The following is a 24,235-nucleotide window of genomic DNA, read 5'->3' as shown; positions in this document are numbered from 1 at the left end:
CATATTTAGCAGATGCTATTTCGGGTGTAATGAACTGCTTGTGTTCCAAGGTTCAACAGTGCAGTAGTATCTAACAATTCACAAACATACACACAAATCTAAAAGTAAAGAATGGAATTAAGAAATATATAAATATTAGGAAGAGAAATGTCTGAGTGGCATTGACTAAAATACAGAATATACATATGAAATTAGTAAAACAGTATGTAAACATGATTAGTGTTCCGTTTAAAGTGACCAGTGATTCCATTTCTATGTATATAGGACAGCAGCCTCTACGGTGTTGGGTTGAGTAACCGGATAGTAGCCGGCTAATGATGGCAATTTAACAGTCTGATGGCCTTGAGATAGAAGTTGTTTTTCAGTCTCTCGGTCCCAGCTTTGATGCACCTGTACAAACCTTGCCTTCTGGATGATAGTGGGGTGAACAGGTCATGACTCAGGTGGTTGATATCTTTGGCCTTCCTGTGACATCAGGTGCTGTAGATGTCCTGGAGGGCAGGCGGTGCAGTTGCCGTACCAGGCGGTGATACAGCCCGACAGGATGTTCTCCATTATACATAAGTTTGTGAGGGTCTTAGGGGCCAAGCCACATTTCTTCAGCTTACTGAGGTTGAATAGGCGCTGTTGCGCCTTCACCACACTGTCTGTGTGGGTGGACCATTTCAGGCTGTAAGAAATGTGTACTCCGAGGAACTTGAAGCTTTTCACTTTTTGGAGGTGATATGATTCTTAACTAGCCTCTCAAAGCACTTCATGATGAAGTGATTGTTACGGGGTGATAGTCATTTAGTTCAGTTACCTTTGTTCCTGTATCGAAGAAAGCAATGGTGGACATCTTGAAGCAAGTGGGGACAGCAGACTGGGATAGGGAGAGATTGAATATGTCCATAAACACTCCAGCCAGCTGGTCTGCACATGCTCTGAGGACGCAGATAGGGATACCGTCTGGACCGGCAGCCTTTCGAGGTTTAACACGCGAATGCTGCCATCTATCACAGTTTTTGGTTTGGGTAGGTTTTAATAGTCACAGTGGGAACATCCCCTATACACTTCCTGATGAACTCAGTCACTGTGGCTGCATTCCAAACACGTAAAAGACACACCCTCTCCCCTCAGCCCTCAAATTAAGTGGACACTTCTGATGACATCTGATGAGTTTACACTTGCAGGGCGAGGGAAGAATTAATTCATTTTAAATGGCCAGCTCTTGCCCAGTAATGTCACTCCTTCGTCCCACGGTTCTCCATATTAATGTTGGTTTTAAGTTTTGGCTGACTTTTCTTAGCAGATGTACAATAATCGGAAATTGAATTATGGGGCGTTTCAGGCCCCACGGTGAACATAATTGGACACTCGCAAACTCAATCAAAAACGAGGGCTGAGGGGCTAACGTTGCCAACTTCCCTCGCTTGGCTAATCAAATCTAATTTTATTGGTGACATGCACCGAATACAATAGGTTTAGACATTACCGTGTATTGCTTACTTACAAGCCCTTAACCAACGATGCAGTTTTAAGAAAAAAATATTTATTGAATAAACTAAAGTAAAAAATAAAAGAGCAACAATAAAATAATGAGGCTATATACAGTGGGTAACGGGAATGAGTCAATGTGCAGGGGTACAGGTTAGTCAAGGTAATTGAGGTAATATGTACATATAGGTAGGGGTAAAGTGACTGCATAGATAATAAACAGCAAGCAGCAGCAGTGTAAAAATGGATATAGTCCGGGTAGCGATTTGATTAGCTGTTCAGGAGTCTTATGGCTTGGATCCACAGACGATGCAATCTCTATTGCACTCAACACTTCCCTAAATAGACCTTAGCACGGGTACTTCCAGTTTGAGTTTCTGCCTTTCGGAAGGGAGAAGGTTTGCTGAAGGGAGGGCAGGGGAGGACCATGTAGCCATCCCGGAAGGGAGAGTATATGTATTTACACTACCAGTCAAAAGTTTGACCACACCTACTCATTCCAGGGTTTTTCATTAGTCTACAATGTAGAAAATAGTAAAAATAACAGTGAAGACATCAAATATATGAAATAATACATATGGATTCATAATTTTTTATTTTGTGTTGACTGTATGTTCGTTTGTGTGACTGTTTTGTCACATTGCTTTGCTTTATCTTGGCCAGGTTGCAGTTGTAAATGAGAACTTGTTCTCAACTGGCCTACCTGGTTAAATAAAGGTGAAATAAATCAAGTAAACAAAAGTGTTTGAAACAAATCAAAATATATTTTGAGATTCTTCAAAGTGGCCATCCTTTGCCCTGATGACAGCTTTGCACACTCCTGGCATTCTCTCAACCAGCTTCATGAGGTAGTCACCTGGAATGCATTTTAATTAACAGGTGTGCCTTATGTTAATTTGTGGAATTTCTTTACTTAATGTGTTTGAGCCAATCAGTTGTCACAAGGTATTTTTAATTTAACCTTTCAACTAAGCAAGTCAGTTAAGAACATTGTTATTTACAATTACGGTCTAGGAACAGTGGGTTAACTGCCTTGTTCAGGGCCAGAACAGATTTTTACTTTGTCAGGTCAGGGATTCGATTTAACAATCTTTTGGTTATCCTGAAAAAAATGAACTTGTACTATGATTAACAGATTTTTTATTGTTAAAAAGATAGTAAAATACACATGATTCACTGAACTGACAAATCGACAGTTCCAGTTATACTTGAAATATGGTGACTGCTCTGTGAAATCTTCACTGTATCCAGTAGCATATTGTAGTTTTCACATGGTCGTAGCCTGGATTGATGCAATGATTATGATGTATTCAGTCATGTTTGGATACTTTAAATTCTACTCCTAATACATGTATTACAACTGTATACAACCAGCAATAACACATTTCTGACTGCAATTCAGTGCATTAGGCCTTCATTTTCTTAAACTCAATCTGGTTTTTGCTCTCACATAAATTAGATGTAGAACCACTCTCCTCATTGCGAACCCGGCATTGAACAAGTACTGCAGGGCAATGTTCCCTCTAAGCTGCAAGTGGGTGCGCAGTAGCCCCGAGACTGCCGTGCAGCTCCCCCGGGACTGCGGAGCAAAATAAATATCAGCCCAAAGAGAGAGAGAAGCATGGGATTAAACTTCAGAGTTTTCCCTGTTAGTTACACTGATGCTTTCCCTTTACTCTGACAATTGTGATCGAATCAACACAATATTAGCCACTTTCATTGCAACATACTGAAACAAAACAAACTATGCAAGAGATTTTGTTATTAAGCAGAACGCATCAGAGTAAGATTCTATTGCATTGACACTGCACGACTCAGCCCATACTCTGCAGTCTACACAGACCAGTGTGGCATAATCAGAGCTGCAGTAAGCCCATTTGCAAATAAAACATTGCCATATATGGATCTGTGCCGTTTCCTTTGAACTGGACTGTGTTTACAGCATGAGTGGTCGTTAGTAGATGCGCTTGTGTTGAGATCAAAGCAAGAGCTGCATGTTGCCATGTGTGCACATTTTGTTAATATACTTTGCTAGTTATTGAGTTAAGTAGCCAATATAGAGAGGGTAGGATAATTTGTCTGACTGTAATAATGGTATGGGAATAATAAATGCATTTTATTTTGTAAAGTAGTTTCTTGCATCAAACAATATTTTTTGTCACCTTGTCTGAAGGACAAGTGGATAAACAGGTTAATGTCAAGCCCTGCATGTTTTTTTCTAAAGTCTTATGGAATGTAGACCTACATTGAACACCACACATTAGCTGCTACTGTAGGCTGATTGATAGCTGTTCTATTTCCATGTTACAGGATGCATGTTTTCATTGTTTTTATGGTAGGCCACACTGATAGGCCTACATTATGTTCAAATAGCAACAGTAGCGTACTTGACCACTGTTAAAACTAACTTAAAGTGGGTACAGCCTCAGTGTTCACAGTAAATGTGAGTTTTCACAACATTCAAGTATGTGCACAGCAGACCTGAAATTTCCCCAGTGCTGGAAAAAAGAGGGAACATTGCTCTAGGGGGTGATAGGTTAGCAGTGTGTAAGGAATGTAAATAATGTGACACTACATAAATATGTGTTCCTAGGCATCATTTAGCCCCATGTTGGCCAGGACAACCTTCTCCCCAGGTTTAAAGGCAGGCATCCCAAGATACGGACAGCTGGCACATCGGAAGGCATCACCCAGGTAACACTGAAATACAGATCAAAAGGTCAGGTCAACAACTACAAACTGGCTTCACAAAGAGACATGTGCCGACACAGAAAGCTACAGTATGATGGGAAAAGAGTGACACTCACACTTCCACACGCTGACTTGGGCTGGCTGATCGTCTGGACACCCTTGCTTTCTTGTTCTAACTCCTCAGCAAGACCACAAGAGCTACATAGGAGGAGTAATGACAAATTACAATTATGATACAAGGCAACTATGTGTGATTATCTCCATATTTGCATAAGGGATATTCAATAATCAGTTGAACTTCATCACTCATGTCTCTTGGTTATGACTCCAGCAATCTTGTTGGTGTATGGATGAGCCCTCTTTTCTGTAACCAAAGAAAGGGTGAGGGGTGTTTCTCACCAGTTCTTGCAAGCTTTCTTTTTCTTGGTTGTTCCGTCACCACAAGAGGGCGCCTTGAGGGAGGCTGCATCTGGCTTCTTTAGATCATCTGCATCCAGGAGAGCATCGGAGTCCACCAGGTCCTGAAGGGACAGGGGAAAGGCATATTGAGACCACCATTGAATGCAGTAAATCATAGATTTATAGATCTACACACAAATACAACCAACCAAACACACACCACATCATCATCATCCATGTCATTGGCTGACAGGGTCCATGCCTTTTCAACATTGGGGTCAAGAGCTGGTTTGTCTTCTGCAACAAGAAAAGGAATACATTTGTAAAGGCCAGAAGCAAGAGGAAAAGTTTGAAATAGTAACAGAAGGAAGGAGAACTTCACATACCTGGTTTTAGTGTCTTTTTCCCAAAGGAAAGCTTCAGCTGGCTAGAGGAGCCCACCTCAAAGTTGGGTTTGGAAGCAGACATGCGCACCCTGGAGAGAGTGTTCCCCTGGAAGCCTGTAGATGTCCTCAGGGCAGACAACATTTTTGGAGTCAGGGGTCCTTTACTGATCTGCCAATGTTGGTAAACAAAACATGTGTCAGTGTATAAAGAGCCTGGAGGAGTGGATATTTACCAATCCCGTGCTGGTTTACTCACCTCAGTGACAGACACCAGGCCAGACAACTTCAAGGCGGACATAAGCTTTTCAGCAGTCCTCACTTGTTGGTCATTAGTTCCTGAGAAAAAGGACAGGTATCAAGTGTCAAGAGTCAGTAATTTACTATGTGTCCTCAATAATGACCATGGAGACTTTGCTCTCTTCACCCCTCTTACCTGTAACAGGTTCCTCTAGCACTAGTTTCCCACCAGGTTTTATCACTCTGGCCATCTCTGCTAGCGTCTCTGAGGTGTGAATGGAAGCGCTGTCAGGGAGTAGACTTGAGAGGACCCAGTCATAAGTTGATGCTGCATGTGAAGCTGAGGAAAGGAGAGGATTGGCAGGTATTTTGGTGGCTTACCTTATCGTTAGAGTAGCAAGTACAATTTTACAATACAATGCCTTTTAACAAGTGCATAGAATATCAGAATGCAAGAGTTTTGATATAGCATTGGCCAACTGTTGAAACAGAACCTTAGGAAAGGGTCACTCACACATTAGAAGTCTCTCCATATTCTCCAGTGACACTCGGCCCTCAGAGCCAACCATGGACCCTAGACTCTCTGCCAGCTCCTTCAGGGTTGTTGGGGATGAGGGTTGGCTCCACACCAACAGCACCTTATCCCCCGCTTTTACACCAAGGTCTGCCATGGTCTCCTGCAAACAGAACAACAGTCAATACATTAACACACTTACTAGCATTTAAAGTTAAATCAATCCAAAGAAACCACCAAAATGTGGACACTGCCCCCTAACTGACTCCTCCCAAAATTGAGATACCCAAGCAGACAGAACATACAGTGCATTCAGAAAGTACTCAGACCCTTTGACTTTTCCACATTTTGTTACGTTAGTCTTATTCTAAAATGGATTTGAAAAATATCACACAATACCCCATGACAAAACAAATTTATAAAACATTTGAAACTGAAATATCACATTTACATAAATATTCAGACCCTTTACTCAGTACTTTGTTGAAGCACCTTTGGCAGCCTTGAGTCTTCTTGGGTATGACGCTACAAGCTTGGCACCCATGTATTTTGGGAGTTTCTCCCATTATTCTCTGCAGATCCTCTCAAACTCTGTCAGGTTGGATAGGGAGCGTTGCTGCACAGCCATTTTCAAGTCTAGGCTCTGGCTGGGCCACTCAAGGACATTCAGACACTTGTCCCGAAGCCACTCCTGCGTTGTCTTGGCTGTGTGCTTAGGGTCATTGTCCTGTTGGAAGGTGAACGGTCGCCCCAGTCTGAGGACCTGAGCACTCTGGAGCAGTTCATCTTTCCCTCAATCCTGACTAGTCTCCCGGTCCCTGCCGTTGAAAAACATCCCCATAGCATGATGCTGCCACCACCATGGTGTCAGGTTTCCTCCAGATGTGACGCTTGGCATTCAGGCCAAAGAGTTAATTATTTGTTTCTACAGACTAGATAATCTAGTTTCTTATGTCAGAGTCCTTTAGGTGCATTTTGGCAAACTCCAAGCGTGCTGTCATTTTACTGAGGAGTGGCTTCCGTCTGGCCACTCTACCATAAAGGCCTGATTGGTGGAGTGCTGCAGAGATGGTTCTCCTTCTGGAAGGTTCTCCCATCTCCACAGAGGAACTCTGGAGCGCTCTCAGAGTGAGCATTGAGTTCTTGGTCACCTCCCTGACCAAAGCCCTTCTCCCCCCAATTACTCAGTTTGGCCAGGTGGCCAGCTCTAGGAAGAGTCTTGGTGGTTCCAAACGTCTTCCATTTATCAACTCAAATTTTATTTGTCACATACACATGGTTAGCAGATGTTAATGCGAGTGTAGCGAAATGCTTGTGCTTCTAGTTCCGACCATGCAGTAATATCTAACAAGTAATCTAACAATTTCACAACAACTACCTTATACACACAAGTGTAAAGGAATTAATAAGAATATGTACATAAAAATATATGAATGAGTGATGGCCGAATGGCATAGGCAAGATGCAGTAGATGGTATAGAGTACAGTATATACATATGAGATGAGTAATGTAGGGTATGTAAACATTATATAAAGTGCCATTGTTTAATGTGGCTAGTGATACATTTATTACATCAATTTTTCCATTATTAAAGAACGATGGAGGCCACTGTGTTCTTGGGGACCTTCAAGGCTGCAGAATTCTTTTGCTACCCTTCTCCAGATCTGTGCCTCTAGACAATCCTGTTTCGGAGCTCTATGGACAATTACTTTGACCTCATGGCTTGGTGTTTGCTCTGACATGCACTGTCAACTGTGGGACCTTAGGGAGGTGACCAAGGCACAGGGGTGTGCCTTTCCAAATCATGTCCAATCAGTTGAATTTATCACAAGTGTAGAAACCTCTAGGATGATCAATGGAAACCAGATGCACCGGAGCTCAATTTAGAGTCTCAAAGAAAAGGGTCTGATAAGGTATTCTAAAAACCTGTTTTAACTTTGTCATTATGGGGTATTGTGTGTAGATTGATGAGGAAAATGTGAAATGTAATCCATTTTAGAATAAGGATGTAACGTAACAAAATGTGGAAAAAGTCAAGGGGTCAGAATACTTTCTGAATGCACTGTATCTGTCATGCTGATAAGACACCAAGTTTTGGGGGCAGAGGAGTAAACTCAACCACCCAATAGTTTATCGGTACCTGATAGTAGCTGTCTCATGAGTCGTAGATTCAAGATTGAGAAACAGAAGTGAAAGTGACCTTGTACCATACATAATGCTTTACTGACTTCTGTTGGGATATCAAAATTGTTCTGAATTGGTTACTGCCAGCACCAGTTACAGACATAAGGATTAGGGTTAGTGTAAGGTGACCAGCCCTCTGTAAGAAAAAGTTTAAATTGCGGTTGATATTCCAATAATCAAACGCTGTATCCAATCAGATTTACATTTACAAATTATGTCTATCCCTGTACCCAACAGCATAGGCTACCAAACATGGGTGACTAAAAAATATACGAGATAGGCCAAGATTTTAAAAACTGTGGAGGGGTAATCAATTGCGGTGTTATAATTAATAAAAGGACTATAGTGAAAATGCATTTGTAAATTTAGTTCCATGTCATTGTTTTTTTCACACCAAGCTAGAAAATCAGATCACCTCACCTCAGCAGTTCAGAGTCCAACCTCATGAACACACGTACAGTAGAAGTTGGAAGTTTACGTACACCTTAGCCAAATAGATTTAAACTCGGTTTTTCACAATTCCTGACATTTAATCCTAGTAAAAAATACCTGTCTTAGGTCAGTTAGGATCACCACTTTATTTTAAGAATGTGAAATGTCAGAATAATGGTAGAGAGAATTATTTCTTTTATCACGTTCCCAGTGGGTCAGAAATTTACATACACTCAATTAGTATTTGGTAGCATTGCCTTTCAATTGTTTAACTTGGGTCAAACATTTTGGGTAGGCTTCCACAAGCTTCCCACAATAAGTTGGGTGAATTTTGGCCCATTCCTCCTGACAGAGCTGGTGTAACTGAGTCAGGTTTGTAGGCCTCCTTGCTCGCACATGCTTTTTCAGTTGTGCCCACAAATTTTAGTTAGGATTGAGATCAGGGCTTTGTGATGGCCACTCCAATACCTTGACTTTGTTGGCCTTAAGCCATTTTACCACAACGTTGGAACTTATTTATGGCGGTTTTGGAGCAGTGGCTTCTTCCTTGCTGAGCGACCTTTCAGGTTATGTCGATATAGGACTCGTTTTACTGTGGACATAGATACTTTTGTACCCGTTTCCTCCAGCATCTTCACAAGGTCCTTTGCTGTTGTTCTGGGATTGATTTGTACTTTTGGCACCAAAGTACGTTCATCTCTAGGAAACAGAACGCGTCTCCTTCCTGAGCGGTATGACGGCTACGTGGTCCCATGGTGTTTATACTTGCTTATATTTTTCTGAAGTCTTGACTGATTTCTTTTGATTTTCCCATGACGTCAAGCAAAGAGGCACTGAGTTTGAAGGTAGGCTTGAAATACATCCACAGTTACACCTCGAATTGACTCAAATTATGTCAATTAGCCTATCAGAAGCTTCTAAAGCCATGACGTAATTTTCTGGAATTTTCCAAGCTGTTTAAAGGCACAGTCAACTTAGTGCATGTAAACTTCTTACGCACTGGAATTGTGATACAGTGAATTATAAGTGAAATAATCTGTCTGTAAACAATTGTTGGGAAAATGACTTGGGCGTTGTTTTGTACAGTGCCCCTCCTCACCAGAAATGACTTAAATGATGGCAGTCTCAGACTCATTGTGTTTAAGACAACTAGGACATCATGAGTAGCAATCTCTATAGCTAACATTCCACTCCTTGTCGTTGACAAAAAGACTGGTCTTTCAGCAATTTAAACTTTCAATATGCGCTGGATTTACGGCAGAATTGCTTAAAGGGTTGTTGGAAATAACATGAATATTTTCTACGACAACATGTGGAGCCTCAAATAGAATTGGAATTTATAACGTCAAAAACATTTAGCTCTTAGCTAGGCAAATGGTTGAATTTTGAGGCTTAAACTCTGAACGAAGCAGTTTTGTGGTTGAATTGCAAAATGTAACTATTTAGTTTGAGAATTTAGACATATGAGCTAGCATCTTTTGACAAACTGGTTTCATCTACTCTGGACAATCAAAAATCAGTTGCTTAGCAACGTGTTCTGTGGAGAGAAAAAATTGATATAGTTCCAATATTTGCATTATAGTTGTGCTTTGAGCATAGCTGAGGGTAATCAAATCAGGATCACGTCCTCTGAACTCTAGCTCATTAATGATGGAATGTTCATATTTGAAGATGGCAGAAAGCAGTGGAGGTTACTCAGGAGGGGGAGGACCATCCCACTCAGTGAATTTCCTAAAAATAAAAAGTGAAACAAAAAAGTTGTCCTTTTTAGATAAAACTACACTAAATATATTCAAGGCACCAAATAATGGATTAAAACACACTGTTTTGCAATGGTTTACAGTGGCCTCAAACAGCACTCTCTGTGGTAGCACCATGGTGAAGCCAGAGGACAGCTATTTTCCGCCCTCCTCTAGGTACAACGAACTTCAATACTAAACCTTGGATGCTAATGGTTCCCACCCCCTTCCATAGACTTACACAGTAATTATGATGACTTCCGGAGGACATCCTCCATCCTATCAGAGCTCTTGCAGCAACTGACATGTCCACCCAATCAAAGAATCAGAGAATTAATCTAGTACTGAAAGCATAAACTACAGCTAGTTAGCACTGCAGCACATCAAATTTAAAGACTTAACTTAAAGAGAGAAAGACAATAATTGAACAGTTTTGAACAAATTAACGTCTTCAATTAAGAAGAAAAAGAAGAGATTTTGTATACATTTTTTCCCCACTTACTTAGCTAATGCACCTAGCTAATTTAGACTTTTCAAACACTTGGCTCAAACAGAGGTATTATATTTATGTTAAGCTAGCTGGCTCACACGGAACCCAAACAGGCTGCTTGCGTGCGCCATCGTGCATAAATGTATTTTGCCCCCCCTCACACCAAATTCGATCACTACACGCATGTTAAAATATCAAAACAAACTCTGAACAAATGACATTAACTTGGGGACATTTCGAAAAGTATTAAACATGTATGGCAATTTAGCTAGTTAGCTTGCACTTGCTAGCTAACGTTAATTTGACCTATTTAGCTAACTTGCTGTCGCTAGCTAATTTGTCCTGGGATATAAACATTGAGTTGTTATTTTACCTGAAATGCACAAGGACCTCTATTCCGACAATTAATCCACACATAAAACAGACATCCGAATCGTTTCTAGTCATCTCTCCTCCTTCCAGGCTTTTTCATCGTTTAATTTATATGTTGATCGCATCTAAACTTTCATTGTATTACCACGACTACCGGCAAAACAGTTCGTCTTTCAATCACCCACGTGGGTATAACCAATGAGGAGATGGCACGTGGGTAACTGCTTCTATAAACCAATGAGGAGATGGGAGAGGCAGGACTTTCAGCGCGATCTGCATCAGAAATAGTTTTTTTTTTTTTTTCACCTTTATTTAACCAGGTAGGCTAGTTGAGAACAAGTTCTCATTTACAACTGCGACCTGGCCAAGATTAAAGCATAGTAGTGTGAACAGACAGCAACACAGAGTCACACATGGAATAAACAAGACAATAACACAGTCGGAAAAAAAAGAAGAAAAAAAGAGTCTATACACATTGTGTGCAAAAGTATTAGCAGATTAACACTGGAGTGATACATTATCAGATGGTCATGTGCAGGTAGAGATACTGGTGTGCAAAAGAGCAGAAAAGTAAATAAATAACAGTATGGGGATGAGGTAGGTATATTGGGTGGGTTATTTACCGATGGACTATGTACAGCTGCAGCAATCGGTTAGCTGCTCAGATAGCAGATGTTTAAAGTTGGTGAGGGAGATAAAAGTCTCCAACTTCAACGATTTTTGCAATTCGTTCCAGTCACAGGCAGCAGAGAACTGGAAGGAAAGTCGGCCAAATGAGGTGTTGGCTTTAGGGATGATCAGTGAGATACACCTGCTGGAGCGTGTGCTACGGGTGGGTGTTGCCATCGTGACCAGTGAACTGAGATAAGGCGGAGCTTTACCTAGCATGGACTTGTAGATGACCTGGAGCCAGTGGGTCTGGCGACGAATATGTAGCGAGGGCCAGAGTTCTATTTTAGCCCTTGGCGTCGCAGAGGCTCGTTGGCGCAATAATTGAATAACATGGATTTCTACATTTATTTTGCGATGCTCGCGCACGCGACGTGTCCTGTCTGGTCAGCATGTAAGGCTGTCCAACACTGGAACTCTTCCAAGTCAAGGTAAGCTTTTGGTTGTATTAATTTATTGCCACCGGGGCACGCCAGTGTAATTGATAAACTGTTTGCTGTACTGTGGGTTTACTAAGTATTTTTTTCACCTGGTCACAGACAGCTGTTGTGGTGTTCACTGAAGTCCACAAGCGAAGGAAAAAAGTGAGAGGAGGAGAGTGTATAGATGCGAGGAATTATACAACAAGTAAAGCGATGATGCTGTTTGTATGTGGCTGATATGAATGTGATCTGTGGGTGCTGCTGATCAGGGGTGTATTAATTCTGTTGGAGAAAAAAAAAACTTTTCTTAAACGGAAGCAAACCGAACAGAGAGACTCTCGTTTTGGTTGCAAAGCGTAACTGTTTGGATTTATGATTACACCCTAGATCAACTAGATGCAGGCAAGAGCGTGCAATGAGGTACTGAATGTGTCACTCAGTTACCTTGATTACACCCATTTGTACCGACATGTGCACCTACGTTATAAACTTGAATTCGTAAACTAGGTTATAGCAACCTCATTATAGGTCGAGTATCATATAGTAGTCTTAACCTATCGATGTTACGTTGAGCTGGGTGAATGGAATATCAATGACAGTCATCCAATATGCTGTAATAGAAATAAAGCCATGCTCTTAATTTTTTTTTTTTTTAACTCTCTAATCTTAAACGGCACAGTCTGCAACTGGCAGAAAGGCCAGTCTCTGGCACATTACAGCGAGTAGATTAGCTAAAGAGGCTGATATCCAGGCTATCAGGTGTAACTAGAACGTAATATGGAATACTCTAGAGCTGACTAGAAACCAAACGTTCATGGCAAATGTACTGCCAGTCATACAGACATCATCAAGCCCATTTTAGCACATCACGTTTAATACATTATCTTGGTCTTGACTCTTAATTAAAGATGTTCAAATGTGCTTTTGTCTTTGTGACAAGTTACCAACCAGCTAAATTAGTTAGCTAGTAAGCGAACGTTGTTTAACGAACAGCTAACAAAACGTCCACATCAAAATGTATGTTTTCGCTGTGCAAATTCACTGCAGATTAACAAAACCTGTGTGTGGTAGTTCCGCTTTGATTTTGAGACTTTCTGAACGTGAAATAAGGCAAAAAGAATTTCGGTCAATGTTAGCTGACCTGCTAACTTACCTCTCCGGTCAAAGCAATGACGTGTATTACGTGCTGCGTAAAGTGAGTCGCGTAAAAATGATGCGTCTGATGTCCAAATATCTGTTAGCAGCTGGATATGGCGGCGCTGCTACGAGGACTACGAGTTGGAAGGGCCCTGCGGGGTTTTGGCAGCGGTGAGCCAAGACTTGCTAGTTGGTCTTTGTCTGTAGGCATTAGCCAGTAGCTCAGGGACTTGACTTTGGTAATCGTGTACATTGATTTAGGTCAAAATCGCGAGAGAACTTGGGAACTAGCTAGCCAACCAATGTCACTTTAAGCAGAAGGTGATCATGAAGGACAGAATCTGGTAATATAATGTTGGCTACTCATTGTAATCTAAATCTCAACGCAAGAAAACACATGTAGTTATCACAACTGCAAGTATTGAGCTCTTCGATCCAATAAACATAGTTAGCTAATTAGGCTAACCCCGTAAATTGTGACGGGGGTTACATTATCCAAGTATTTTCACAAACTGCTCACATAGAGACTCCTACCGAGAAACTACCCCCCCGGTCACAATTTACGGAGCTTTAATTATTTGCCAATATTAGGCAATTTAGTTCATACGTGTGCTCAGTCAGAATACAGGATGCATCGTGTCAGTATGAACATCATTAGAGCATACTTTTCTGATTGTTTCTCGTAGTGGTAGTTCCAAAAACATCCAGTCCCCATTGCAATGGCCTGAGACGAGGCTTCCACTGTGCTGCACTTCGTCTTCAGGAGGACAAGGACAAGTCCATCCCTGTCCCCCCATCTTCTGCTGCATCCTCAACTACAACCTACCATGAGCATTACCAAGCCCACCCATTTAAAAACAACACTGCCACATATACGCAGGAAGCGCCTGCAACCGAAGCTGATGCTAAGGAGGCTCCCCAGCCCAACACTAGGTTAGGTTCCACCAAACTGAACTGACACCCATTTTACCAATGCATAATAACATTACAATACCATGTTGTGGTTTTTCCCTCTGAAACATTTGTGACATTTTGCTCTTAAGTTACTTATGACGTGTGCATGCCAATGGTCTATGCTGTGTGCTCTCTATTGTCACTGCAGTTATGCAGACCAGAGTGGAGAACAAGGAGAAGAGTATGAAACAGAGGAGCAACTGCAAGCACACATCCTTAACGCTGCACTGGACTTTGTCCAACTACATGGTTGGACTCTTGAGGCCATTTCAGCAGGGGCTGAGGTAAGTGAGTGGAGGGAAGTTGGATTTACTGTAGTTGTGTGGTGGATGGAGAGATTTACCTACGTGACTAAATGTAATTGTTTCTTTCCTGTTACTGTTTTCCTCGGAGCAGACACTAGGCCTCTCAGCAGCCTCCAGTGGAATGTTCCAGAATGCAGGGGACCTGGTTTTGCACTTCATTGCTCAGTGCAATGCCCAGCTAACAGAGCAAATGGCAGAGCAGCACAACCAGGTCCAACTTGGTCAGGCTGAGTAAGCTCCCTCACACTCAAATTAGCAGGTGCAAGAATAGTGCACTTTTCGTGCGCAGTTAGGATTTAAACATGGATGTGATTGTTATTGGTGTGTGAGCATGTGTTAACCACGTGATTTCTTGCAGACCAAAGAAAACTGCTGAGTTTCTTAGAGATGCTGTGGAGACTAGATTGAGGATGTTGACGCCATACATGGATAATTGGCCACAGGTATCTTGCACACAACACAGTATAACAATTAGACTTTAGATATCAACTAGACATGTGACAGTTAATCTCTTCACCTTAAACCAGTTCAAGCTGATTGGTATAAAGTAGCCTAATCTTGTAACATCGTCTTGATACACTAGTAGAGGGAACCATTTATTACATCTGTGCGTAGATGTGCCATATAGCTTACTTGATCGAATGTATCACTTTGCCATCTACATTAGTCTCCCTCAAATTATTACACTCAGTAACAGACATCTGTTTTTTTTCTGCTGATTTAAAGTATATCTTCCTTTCTCCTCTCTCCAGGCTATGAGTATTCTGCTCCTCCCACACAACATCCCAGACAGTCTGAAGCACCTCTCCACCCTGGTGGATGATATCTGGTACTACGCTGGAGACCGTTCCACAGATGTGAGTCGACCTTCTCAGCCTAAGTACCCCTCTCCCAATGTCTTCCTCACCCCCGTTCATCAGGCACCTCATACTATCCGACCAGCCTCTGCGAAGGTTACTACTCGCCACCTATCCTCACACTGCACTCTCATTGTCCCTCTCACCTTTAACTCTGTCTACCCTATTCATCTCCATATTATATGTCCTCTCCTCTCATTAATTGTACATGTGCGTACAACTGACATGATTTGTCAATTGTTAATAAATCAGCCCAATCCAAATGTTTCCTTTTAAGTTTTTGTCTTTCAACAACCACTTTAATAGTATGTCTATGTATCAAAATCTTTGTTATTCAGTTTTCACTTTTTTCCTATATCAGTTGAACTGGTATACGAAACGGGCCGCACTGACAGGGATCTATAACACCACTGAGCTGGTGATGATACAGGACTCCTCAGAAGACTTCCAGGACACCTGGAACTTCCTTGAAAACCGAATCCAGGATATTGTCAACATGGCTGGCGCCGCCAAACAGGTACCATTTCCTTAGTCTGTGCATAGTCCCCTTAATTAGGTAACAGGTCACTAGTGATAAAATATAAATCATTAGAAAGAACTCACTAGTATACAACCTATATTAAGGGAACTCAATATGTGTAATTGACACCTATTTTGCTATTGTGTCCTGTAGGCGGCATCTACAGGAGAAGCAGTGGCGCAGGGGCTTTTGGGGGCTGCTGTTACGGTGAGGGTGCTAGAGAGATAAAATCCACAAAACAAAGGATTATTATTACGAATTGACTTTTTAAACACTTCTCCAGGCATTGTGAAGATCTGTTGTATCCGCGCAGAATGTGTCTTGAACATATATAGCAGCATTGATTGGAACCTTGGATAACTTTTTTTCAGAATCCTAGATTGTTTAAATGTTTTAATGTCATGCACTGTATTTGTTTAATACCAATTGTATTCTGTGTGTTTAGTAGTGACTGGAGATTTTTTTTTCTTTTTTTTCCAGCTGAAGAATCTAACAGGTATTAACCAAAGACGATGAAAAAAGATGGCTATTTCTGTTCCACCATCCCCTTCCCCTCTGATCTCTGCCAGTCAGTGGTTTGTGTGTGAGGCATTGAAGATCAGCTTCTGTGCTCACAGCTCAGACATTTCTTCTCTTATCTGTAATACCCTATAGTGTTGGTTTGTTTTATTGCTTAGTCGCCTTTTATCCACAATACAAATATAATTGTGCCTTAGGTCTGGTATGAGGTTTCACTTTCATCCAGTTTGAAACGGTTTTCCCTCACATCCACTTCCTATCCATTTTTCTTTTGTATAAAGGATGCAAAAATATGATTGTATCTTAAATGCTTTTGGTCGGCTCCATTGAGAGTTCCTAAATAAATTACAGACAATTTACAACAACAATCTTGTTTATTTTTTTCAGTTATTGATTTAGGATGAGGGGTCCTTGGGATGAACAACACTGCATGGATTTTACCATGTAGTCATACGATGCTGTTGGTGCTTTCAAGACAACTGGGAACTCAGGAAAACAATGGGGTCAAGTCATGACATCAGCGATCTTAAGGTCAGAAAGTCGGGAATTCTGGAAAGGTGCCAGTTTCGATGAACGTTCAAGTTGATTTTTCCAAGTCAGAGTTAGGTTTTTTTCAGGAGTTCCCAGTTGTCTGGAACTCGTCATAAGTGTTTTACCTAGGCGCCTGAACTTTTATTTTATTAACAAATCAATACATAAAGCACATGAGGGAACACAAGCATACATAGATTACAAACAATAGACAATCGAGCTAGGGGGTACATATCACATTACAATTACACAAGGACCTTAAGGGACATGCATATACTTACAATTCTAACAGCTTTTTTGTTAGTAGAGCATTTAACCGTCTTAAAATACAGTTCAATTTCTTTTTGTAGGGTACGAAAATGTGGTTTTCTGTTTGTAAATTTACATTTGTGTATATGAAATTTGGCCAAAAGATGAAATTAATTACATAAAAATGATTCCGCTTATTTCTATTGTATGTAAAGAATCCAAACAGTACATCTCTCCACAATAGTGTAAAATCTTCATAAATGTGTTCAATTATAAACCTACTGATGTCTTGCCACAGTTTTCTTACATGCATACAATGCCAAAAAAGATGCACAACTGTTTCTGGGTGGTCATTACAAAAGGAGCAATTTGAGTTGATGTTTTCCTTAAACTTCTTCATATAGTGGTTGGCAGGATAATATTTATGAATAATTTTAAATAAACTTCCTTAATTTTGTTAACAAGTAGGTATGTGTGTGGCAACATCCAAACTTTTTTCCAACAGATATTATCAATAAATCCATTCCAGTAAGGCATGACATAAGGTATAGATACAACATCCTGCTGAAACAAGGATCGTATCGCTCAGTTGTTGAATGGACCAAAAGAGAAACAAATCTTTCCTACTTCTAGGCGCACTAAACTTTTATTTTGAAACATCTTTCTCGACGTCACGGGGGAAAGGTGTGACCCGGATGTTAAACACGCCCACCAGAAATTGGTAACCAATCACAGACTTTTATTTTGGCCAATGAGGACGAGTCGTCCTGGATTGAGGCTTTCGCGCTTGCTAGTGAACGAGCTCGTTACGTAGCTTGTGAGAGAGTAGCCAGTAAAATGAATAGCTGGCGCCCGCTGATACTTAATTAATTGAAATAACTACAGCATGACATATGTCCATGTTTTAATATTTCTGTATACACGTCAATGATGACGCAGCAATGGAATATTAGACCAAAACATCTGTAAAGTTACATAGCGTTAGGTCACTAGTTGGCTTGCTGGGAGGGAGCAGCCGAGAGACGGGTTGCCTCCCACGATGTAACCAATGTATGTTCCAACATACTTTTGGTAATTCAGTGTATGTGGACACCTGCTTGTCGAACAACTCATTCCAAAATCATGGATATTAATATGGAGTTGGTCCTCCTTTTGCTGCTAAAACAGCCACCGCTCTTCTGGAAAGGCTTTGCACTACACGTTGGAACATTGCTGCGGGGACTTGCTTCCATTCAGCCATGAGCATTAGTGAGGTCAGGCACTGATGTTTGGGGATTAGGCCTGGCTCACAGCTGGTGTTCCAATTCATCCTAAAGGTGTTCAATGGGCTTGAGGTCAGGGCTCTGCGCAGGCCAGTCAAGTTCTATCACACCAATCTCGACAAGCTATTTCTGTATGGACATCACTTTGTACACAGGGGCATTGTAATGCTGAAACAGCAAAAGGCTTTCCCCCAAGCTGTTGTCACAAAATTTGTCTAGAATGTCATTGTATATTGTAGCATTAACATTTCCATTCACTGGAACTAAGGGGCTTAGCCCAGACCATTATACCGCCTCCACCAAACTTTACAGTTGTCACTTTGCATTTAGGCAGGTAGCATTCTCCTGGCATCCGTCAAACCCAGATTCGTCCGTCTGACTGCCAGATGGTGAAGTGTGATTCATCACTCCAGAGAACGCGTTTCCACTGGTCCAGAGTCCAATGGCTGCGAGCTTTTACACCACTCCAGCCGAAGCTTGGCATTGCGCATGGTGATCTTAGGCTTGTGTGTGGCTGCTCGGCTATGGAAACACATTTCATGAAGCTCCCGACGAACAGTTCTTGTGCTGACGTTGCTTCCAGAGGCAGTTTGGAACTCTTAGTGAGTGTTGCAACCGAGGACAGACAATCTTTTCCCACTTCAGCTCTCGGCTGTCCCGTTGTCAAATAAAATATTTTGTGAACTTCTGTGGCCTACCACTTTGCGGCTGAGCCGTTGTTGCTCCTAGACGTTTCCACTTCACAATAACAGCACTTCCAGTTGACTGGGGCAGCTCTAGCAGGGCAGACATTTGACAAACTGGATCCTTTGATGGTGCCACGTTGAAAGTCACTGAGCTCTTCAGTAAGGCTGTTCTACTGGCAATGTTTGTCTATGGAGATTGCATGGCTGTGTGCTCGATTTTATACACTTGTCAGCAACGGGTGTGGCTGAAATAGCAGAATCTACACATTTTAAGGGGTTTCCACGTACTTTTGTATATACAAGGCAGGTCTGGGATTTTCGAAACAAGTGCAGGGTAGTAGTGCCTGCTCATCACCCCGAAGGGCTAGCTAGATCATAAGCTTAAATATTACACGAGACTGCTATTGGCTGAAGTTACAATGTTAATGTGTTCTTTCACATGTGTTGTCTGATTTATACAGGGTTGCAAATTCCATCCGACGTGTCTTTATGTCAGAGGTTGCAACAATAGGTAAGATACTCTATCGCCTGTGCTTGTTCTTATTAATAATATTATGAATGTGTAGCGGTTTGTAAGATCCATGTCCTCGCCACAATGGTTCGTGTTAATCTCATGTCTCATTTCAGCTATTGATTGGATTCAAATTGATGCACATTCTTCTGTGATCCACGATGAGTTCATTGCTCACAGAGTGGGAATGTAGTGAATTGTACAACTTTGTTTTTGTGCCTCCTGTGTTCCAATATTGCACTGATAACTATGATCACATTTTCAGGTCTTTCCCCCTCACAAGTGATGATGTTGTGGACAAGATGCAGTACTCCAGAGTAAGCATTTGAACACCTGATGAAGATGGCTGAAAGTATCATTGCCAGCCATGCTTACTTGAAGATGAAACTCCTAATGCTTTGTCCCTCTCTTCCCCTCTACCACAGGACTGTACATGATTTCGGCCCAGAATGCTCTGTTGAACTGACGCTGGACGTTCGCTGCACAGCGGACCAGACACGGCATATGACCTCACGAGACCTGCTGTCCAACCACCCTCGAGTCATCCCTGTGAGTGTGCTTCCATTCAACCATAATTCAACGTCGACTTTCCTCCCCTTATTATTTTCTTCAGAACTGAGTTGACTTCTATATTATCTGATCTTCAGGTGACCTCCAAGAGTCGAGACAATGATCCCAATGACTGTTTAACAGGATGGTGAGCTGCTCTTCCCCATGGTCTTCTATTACAGCATTTTATTATAAATATTTGGTGTCTTACACACACTACCTCTGTTTCTCTCTCTCGACTCTGCCTCCTTCGTCTTGTCAGACATTTTGCTGGTGAAGCTTCGAAAGGGTCACGAGCTGCGTCTCAGAGCTTATGCCAAGAAAGGCTTTGGCAAGGAACATGCCAAGAGGAACCCTACAGCCGGCGTATCCTTTGAGTATGACCCAGACAATGCACTGAGGCACACTGTACCCACGGCCAGAGGAATGGTGTGTTATTTTGTAATGTTAAGGGACAGACAAAGTATTCTGTGAGGGAGAGTGTCACTTATTGTTATCCATTAGAATTGACCCTGCTATTCTCTGTCTCAAGCCCCATTTGACCCCAATGGCAAATATGAGAGGTAAATTACATGTCTGTTATGGAGCATTTAGGGTGTGCATCATCAGCAGAAATGGGCACGGTTATTCAAATATTCAAACAGATATTGGTATTCGATTACTTGGGAGAGTATTCATTTTTGAGGAGAACAAATATAGGCTTATTTCAACAGTATAAGGGCTTTTTCTAAAAGGTAATCAAATTATACACAGTGCCTTTGTAAAGTATTCAGACCTCTCGACTTTTTTCACATTTTATGTTACAGCCTTATTCTAAAATTGATTTAAAAAAAATAATTCCTTAGCAATTTATACACAATACCCCATAATGTCAAAGCGAAAACAGGTTTTTAGATAATTCTCCTAATTTATGTGATATATTCAACTGATTGGACATGATTTGGGAAGGCACACATGTCAGAGCAAAACCAAGCCATGATGTTGAGAGAATTGTCTGTAGAGCTCTGAGACCGCATTGTCGATGCACAGATCTGGGGAAGGGTACCAAAACATTTCTGCAGCATTGAAGGTCCCCAAGAACACAGTGGCCTCTGTCATTCTTAAATGGAAGAAGTTTGGAACCCTTCCTAGAGCTGGTCGCCTGGCCTAACTGAGCAATCGGGAGAAGGGCCTTGGTCAGGGAGGTGACCATCGGGTTGATGGTCACTCTGACACCACTCCAGAGTTCCTCTGTGACGATGGGGATAACCTTCCAGAAACACAACAATCTCTGCAGCACTTCACCATTCAGGCCTTTATGGTAGTGGCCAGACTGAAGCCACTCCTCAGTAAAAAGGCACATGACAGCCCATTTGGAGTTTTCCAAAAGTCACCTAAAGACTCTGACCATGAGAAACCAGATTCTCTGTTCTGATGAGACCAAGATTGAACTTTTTTGCCTGAATACCAAGGATCACGTCTGGAGGAAACCTGGCACCATCCCTACGGTGAAGCGTGGTGGCAGCATCATGCTAGGGGGATGTTTTCAGCGGCAGGGACTGGGAGACTAGTCAGGATCAAGGCAAAGATTAACAGAGCAAAGTACAGAGAGATCCATGATGAACTGCTCCAGAGTGCTCAGGTCCTCAGACTGGGGCAACGGTTCACCTTCCAATTAGACAACAACCCTAAGCACACAGCCAAGACAAAGCAGGAGTGGCTTCAGTACAAGTGTCTGAATGTCCTTGAGTGGCCCGGCCAGAGCCCGGACTTGAACCTGATCGAACATCTCTGGAGAGACCTGAAAATATCTATGCAGCAACACTCCCCATCCAACCTGACAGAGTTTGAGGATTTGCAGAGAAGAATGGGAGATACTCCCGAAATACAGGTGTGCCAAGCTTGTAGTGTCATACCCAATAAGAATCATTGCGGTAGTCACTGCCAATCGGTGCTTCAACAATGTACTGAGTAAAGGGTCTGAATACTTATGTAAATTTATATATCAGTTTTTATTTATTTATATAAATTAGCGAACATTTCTAAAAACCTGTTTTTTGTTTTGTCATTGTGGGGTATTATGTGTAGATTGAGGGGGAAACATGTTTAATCAATTTTAGAATAAGGCTGTAACGTAACAAAACGTGGAAAAAGTCAAGGGGTCTGAATACTTTCCGAAGGCACTGTATGTGACGATGCTACATAGCCTACAAGGATAGACTGTGACATTCAACACAATGTTGCGCCCCATAGAATAAGTCACCTCTAGTTTACACACATTTCGGTCAATCAAAGCAGCGCTACAGTCGGTCTCCATGTGTTAACAAGCGAAGTGGGAGATTAATAATCAATGCAAAATAGAATTGGCTAAATGAGAAGTAGGCGGCTACAATGCTCAACCAACAGGTAGGCCGTTTCATATGAATGGAGTTCTTGTAGACCAGTACGGGGAGCACAGCAAACTTTTCTCAATTAGCCATGCTACTTTAGCTAGCTAGCTGGCTAACTTAGATGGCTACTGTAGCTGGATAGCTTCTTTAGGTACAAATATTTGATGCAGTCAAAACATGCACTACCAGATGGTATGATAACCTATGGCAGCAATAAGTTTGCCTAACTAGCGGGAGTCGGTTTGGCTACTTTCTCTCCCTCCGTGCACAGACTGCCACACACACTGGCCCATGCTCCTCTCTCGCCCCACCCTTCTGCTGAAACAGATAGCAGATATCTGAAAAAACATATGATTTGAATGGTGGTGAAATCAATTAAAATACCCATCCCTAATCATCAGTGTCCATTCCTATGATGACAATACCAGTATGTGATAGAGGTTTTGATTGTTACAGCAGTATGTGATGATCAAGATGGCAGCGACGTCACGGTTAATTTCTGTTGTCTCAAACTTTTGCAGGTTCTATTACAATGTGGAGACGTGTGGCTCACTGCGACCTGAGACCATCGTCATGTCTGCTCTGGCAGTGCTGAAAAAGAAACTGAGTGATTTACAGACCCAGCTGAGCCACGAAATCCAGAGTGACGTCCTCACTATCATCTGAGACCTGCAGTTTTAGCCTGTCCTACAACATTGAGACTTGGAGAGCAGATCCAGTTGCAAATCAAACTTTTTGGATGACAACAAACCTGATGTAAGCAGGAAAAAAGTTTATTCAAGAGCTCGCAGTTTTTATATCGTCCACCACATTTTGTCCTTTCTCTTCGTTCTCTGCTATGTTAATATTTGTCCTTTTTGTTGAAGTTGTTTGCGGGAATATGTTTTGAATTGTTTATTTTGTCTACCGAAAGAATAAACTCAAATTTTCATCCAGATTGAATGTGCTTGCCTTTGGATATAAATAAGGTGATGAATGCGAGCATAGGTGAGCAGTCACTGATGTGAGACTAAATTCTACAAAGAATATTCCAAATGCAAACAGGCCCTATATACCTTCTCTTGCAAAGTGGTCTCAGAATATTTCGTATTATTCTGTATGTAAATCAGAGACTCCATTTAGTATGTTACAATTCATATGATATGTATTATTAATGTCCATCCATTTCGTATGTTACGAATTCCAATTTATTGTGGCTTACGTTAGCTAGGCTAGGGTTTAAGGTTAGTAGTTGGTTATGTTAAGGAAAGGGTTAGCTAACAGTAAGTATTACAAAAAAGTAGTAAGTACTTGCTAATTAGCTAAAAAGCAAAAGTTATCCATGATGAGATTAACACGCAACCTTTGCGTTACACTCCTTACCAACCACCCTGCTTTCATTTTTGCCTTAAACTCTGGTGGCGTTTTCTAAACGAAGCATAAGATTGTATACTACCCAAATAAAGTACATTTCGGTTTCAACTATAAATCCTACAAACATGATAGTACTGTTAGAAAGGTTTCAGATAAAGGTGTCAGTGACTACTGCGGATCCCAACAACCTCGCTCCCCCTATTGGGGAATAAGTGATTTTAAAGTGTAAGTATGATATAACATGTCAGTTATTGTTCCAAAAAGAATAAACATGCGCAAATTCCCTTTGGAGCAGGGCTTGCGCAATGTCCCATTTCTGCCAGAAATGATATACATATGAGGAAGTGGCGGCTGGCTAATTTTGCACGGCCAATTTTTCAGTTTTTGATTTGTTAAAAAAGTTTGAAATATCCAATAAATG

The 24,235-nt window shown here is 41.5% G+C and overlaps 2 protein-coding genes and 1 long non-coding RNA gene across 7 annotated transcripts; 2 read left to right on the top strand and 1 right to left on the bottom strand.

Moving 5' to 3' along the window:
• Positions 1–2,599: 2,599 nt before the first annotated feature.
• LOC115134361 (anamorsin-B) lies at positions 2,600–14,046 on the bottom strand. Of its 4 annotated transcripts, none has more exons than XM_065022621.1 (9): positions 13,815–14,046; positions 5,704–5,866; positions 5,386–5,529; positions 5,209–5,288; positions 4,953–5,121; positions 4,787–4,863; positions 4,567–4,688; positions 4,284–4,365; positions 2,600–4,176 (listed from the first exon to the last, which is right to left on the bottom strand). In XM_065022621.1, the coding sequence occupies exons 1-9, from the start codon at positions 13,956–13,958 to the stop codon at positions 4,066–4,068; spliced, it is 1,092 nt and encodes a 363-aa protein (XP_064878693.1). In that variant the 5' UTR covers positions 13,959–14,046; the 3' UTR covers positions 2,600–4,065. The 4 variants fall into 4 exon arrangements, with proteins under 4 accessions (XP_064878693.1, XP_029524091.1, XP_029524092.1 ...); XM_029668231.2 differs by lacking the exon at positions 13,815–14,046 and adding an exon at positions 13,166–13,250; XM_029668232.2 differs by lacking the exon at positions 13,815–14,046 and adding an exon at positions 13,154–13,179.
• A 1,225-nt stretch (positions 14,047–15,271) lies between these two features.
• On the top strand, positions 15,272–15,723 carry LOC115134360 (uncharacterized). Its single transcript, XR_010464725.1, has 2 exons — positions 15,272–15,361; positions 15,627–15,723. It is a non-coding gene; the product is annotated as an uncharacterized LOC115134360 (long non-coding RNA).
• Positions 15,724–16,298: 575 nt separating this feature from the next.
• LOC115134362 (DNA-directed RNA polymerase II subunit RPB3-like) lies at positions 16,299–23,398 on the top strand. 2 transcript variants are annotated; one of them, XM_065022623.1, is made up of 6 exons: positions 16,299–16,835; positions 19,494–19,543; positions 19,809–19,860; positions 19,969–20,092; positions 20,191–20,240; positions 20,355–23,398. In XM_065022623.1, coding segments are annotated over exons 1-6 (297 nt in total). In that variant the 5' UTR covers positions 16,299–16,815; the 3' UTR covers positions 20,356–23,398. The 2 variants fall into 2 exon arrangements, with proteins under 2 accessions (XP_064878695.1, XP_064878696.1); XM_065022624.1 differs by lacking the exon at positions 16,299–16,835 and adding an exon at positions 17,823–18,948.
• Positions 23,399–24,235: the final 837 nt, after the last annotated feature.

Source organism: Oncorhynchus nerka, linkage group LG9a (genome assembly GCF_034236695.1).
Source record: "Oncorhynchus nerka isolate Pitt River linkage group LG9a, Oner_Uvic_2.0, whole genome shotgun sequence".
Taxonomy (NCBI): Eukaryota; Metazoa; Chordata; class Actinopteri; order Salmoniformes; family Salmonidae; genus Oncorhynchus; species Oncorhynchus nerka.
The sequence above is the reverse complement of the archived record's forward strand: the minus strand, read 5'-3'. Positions and strand labels throughout refer to the sequence as shown.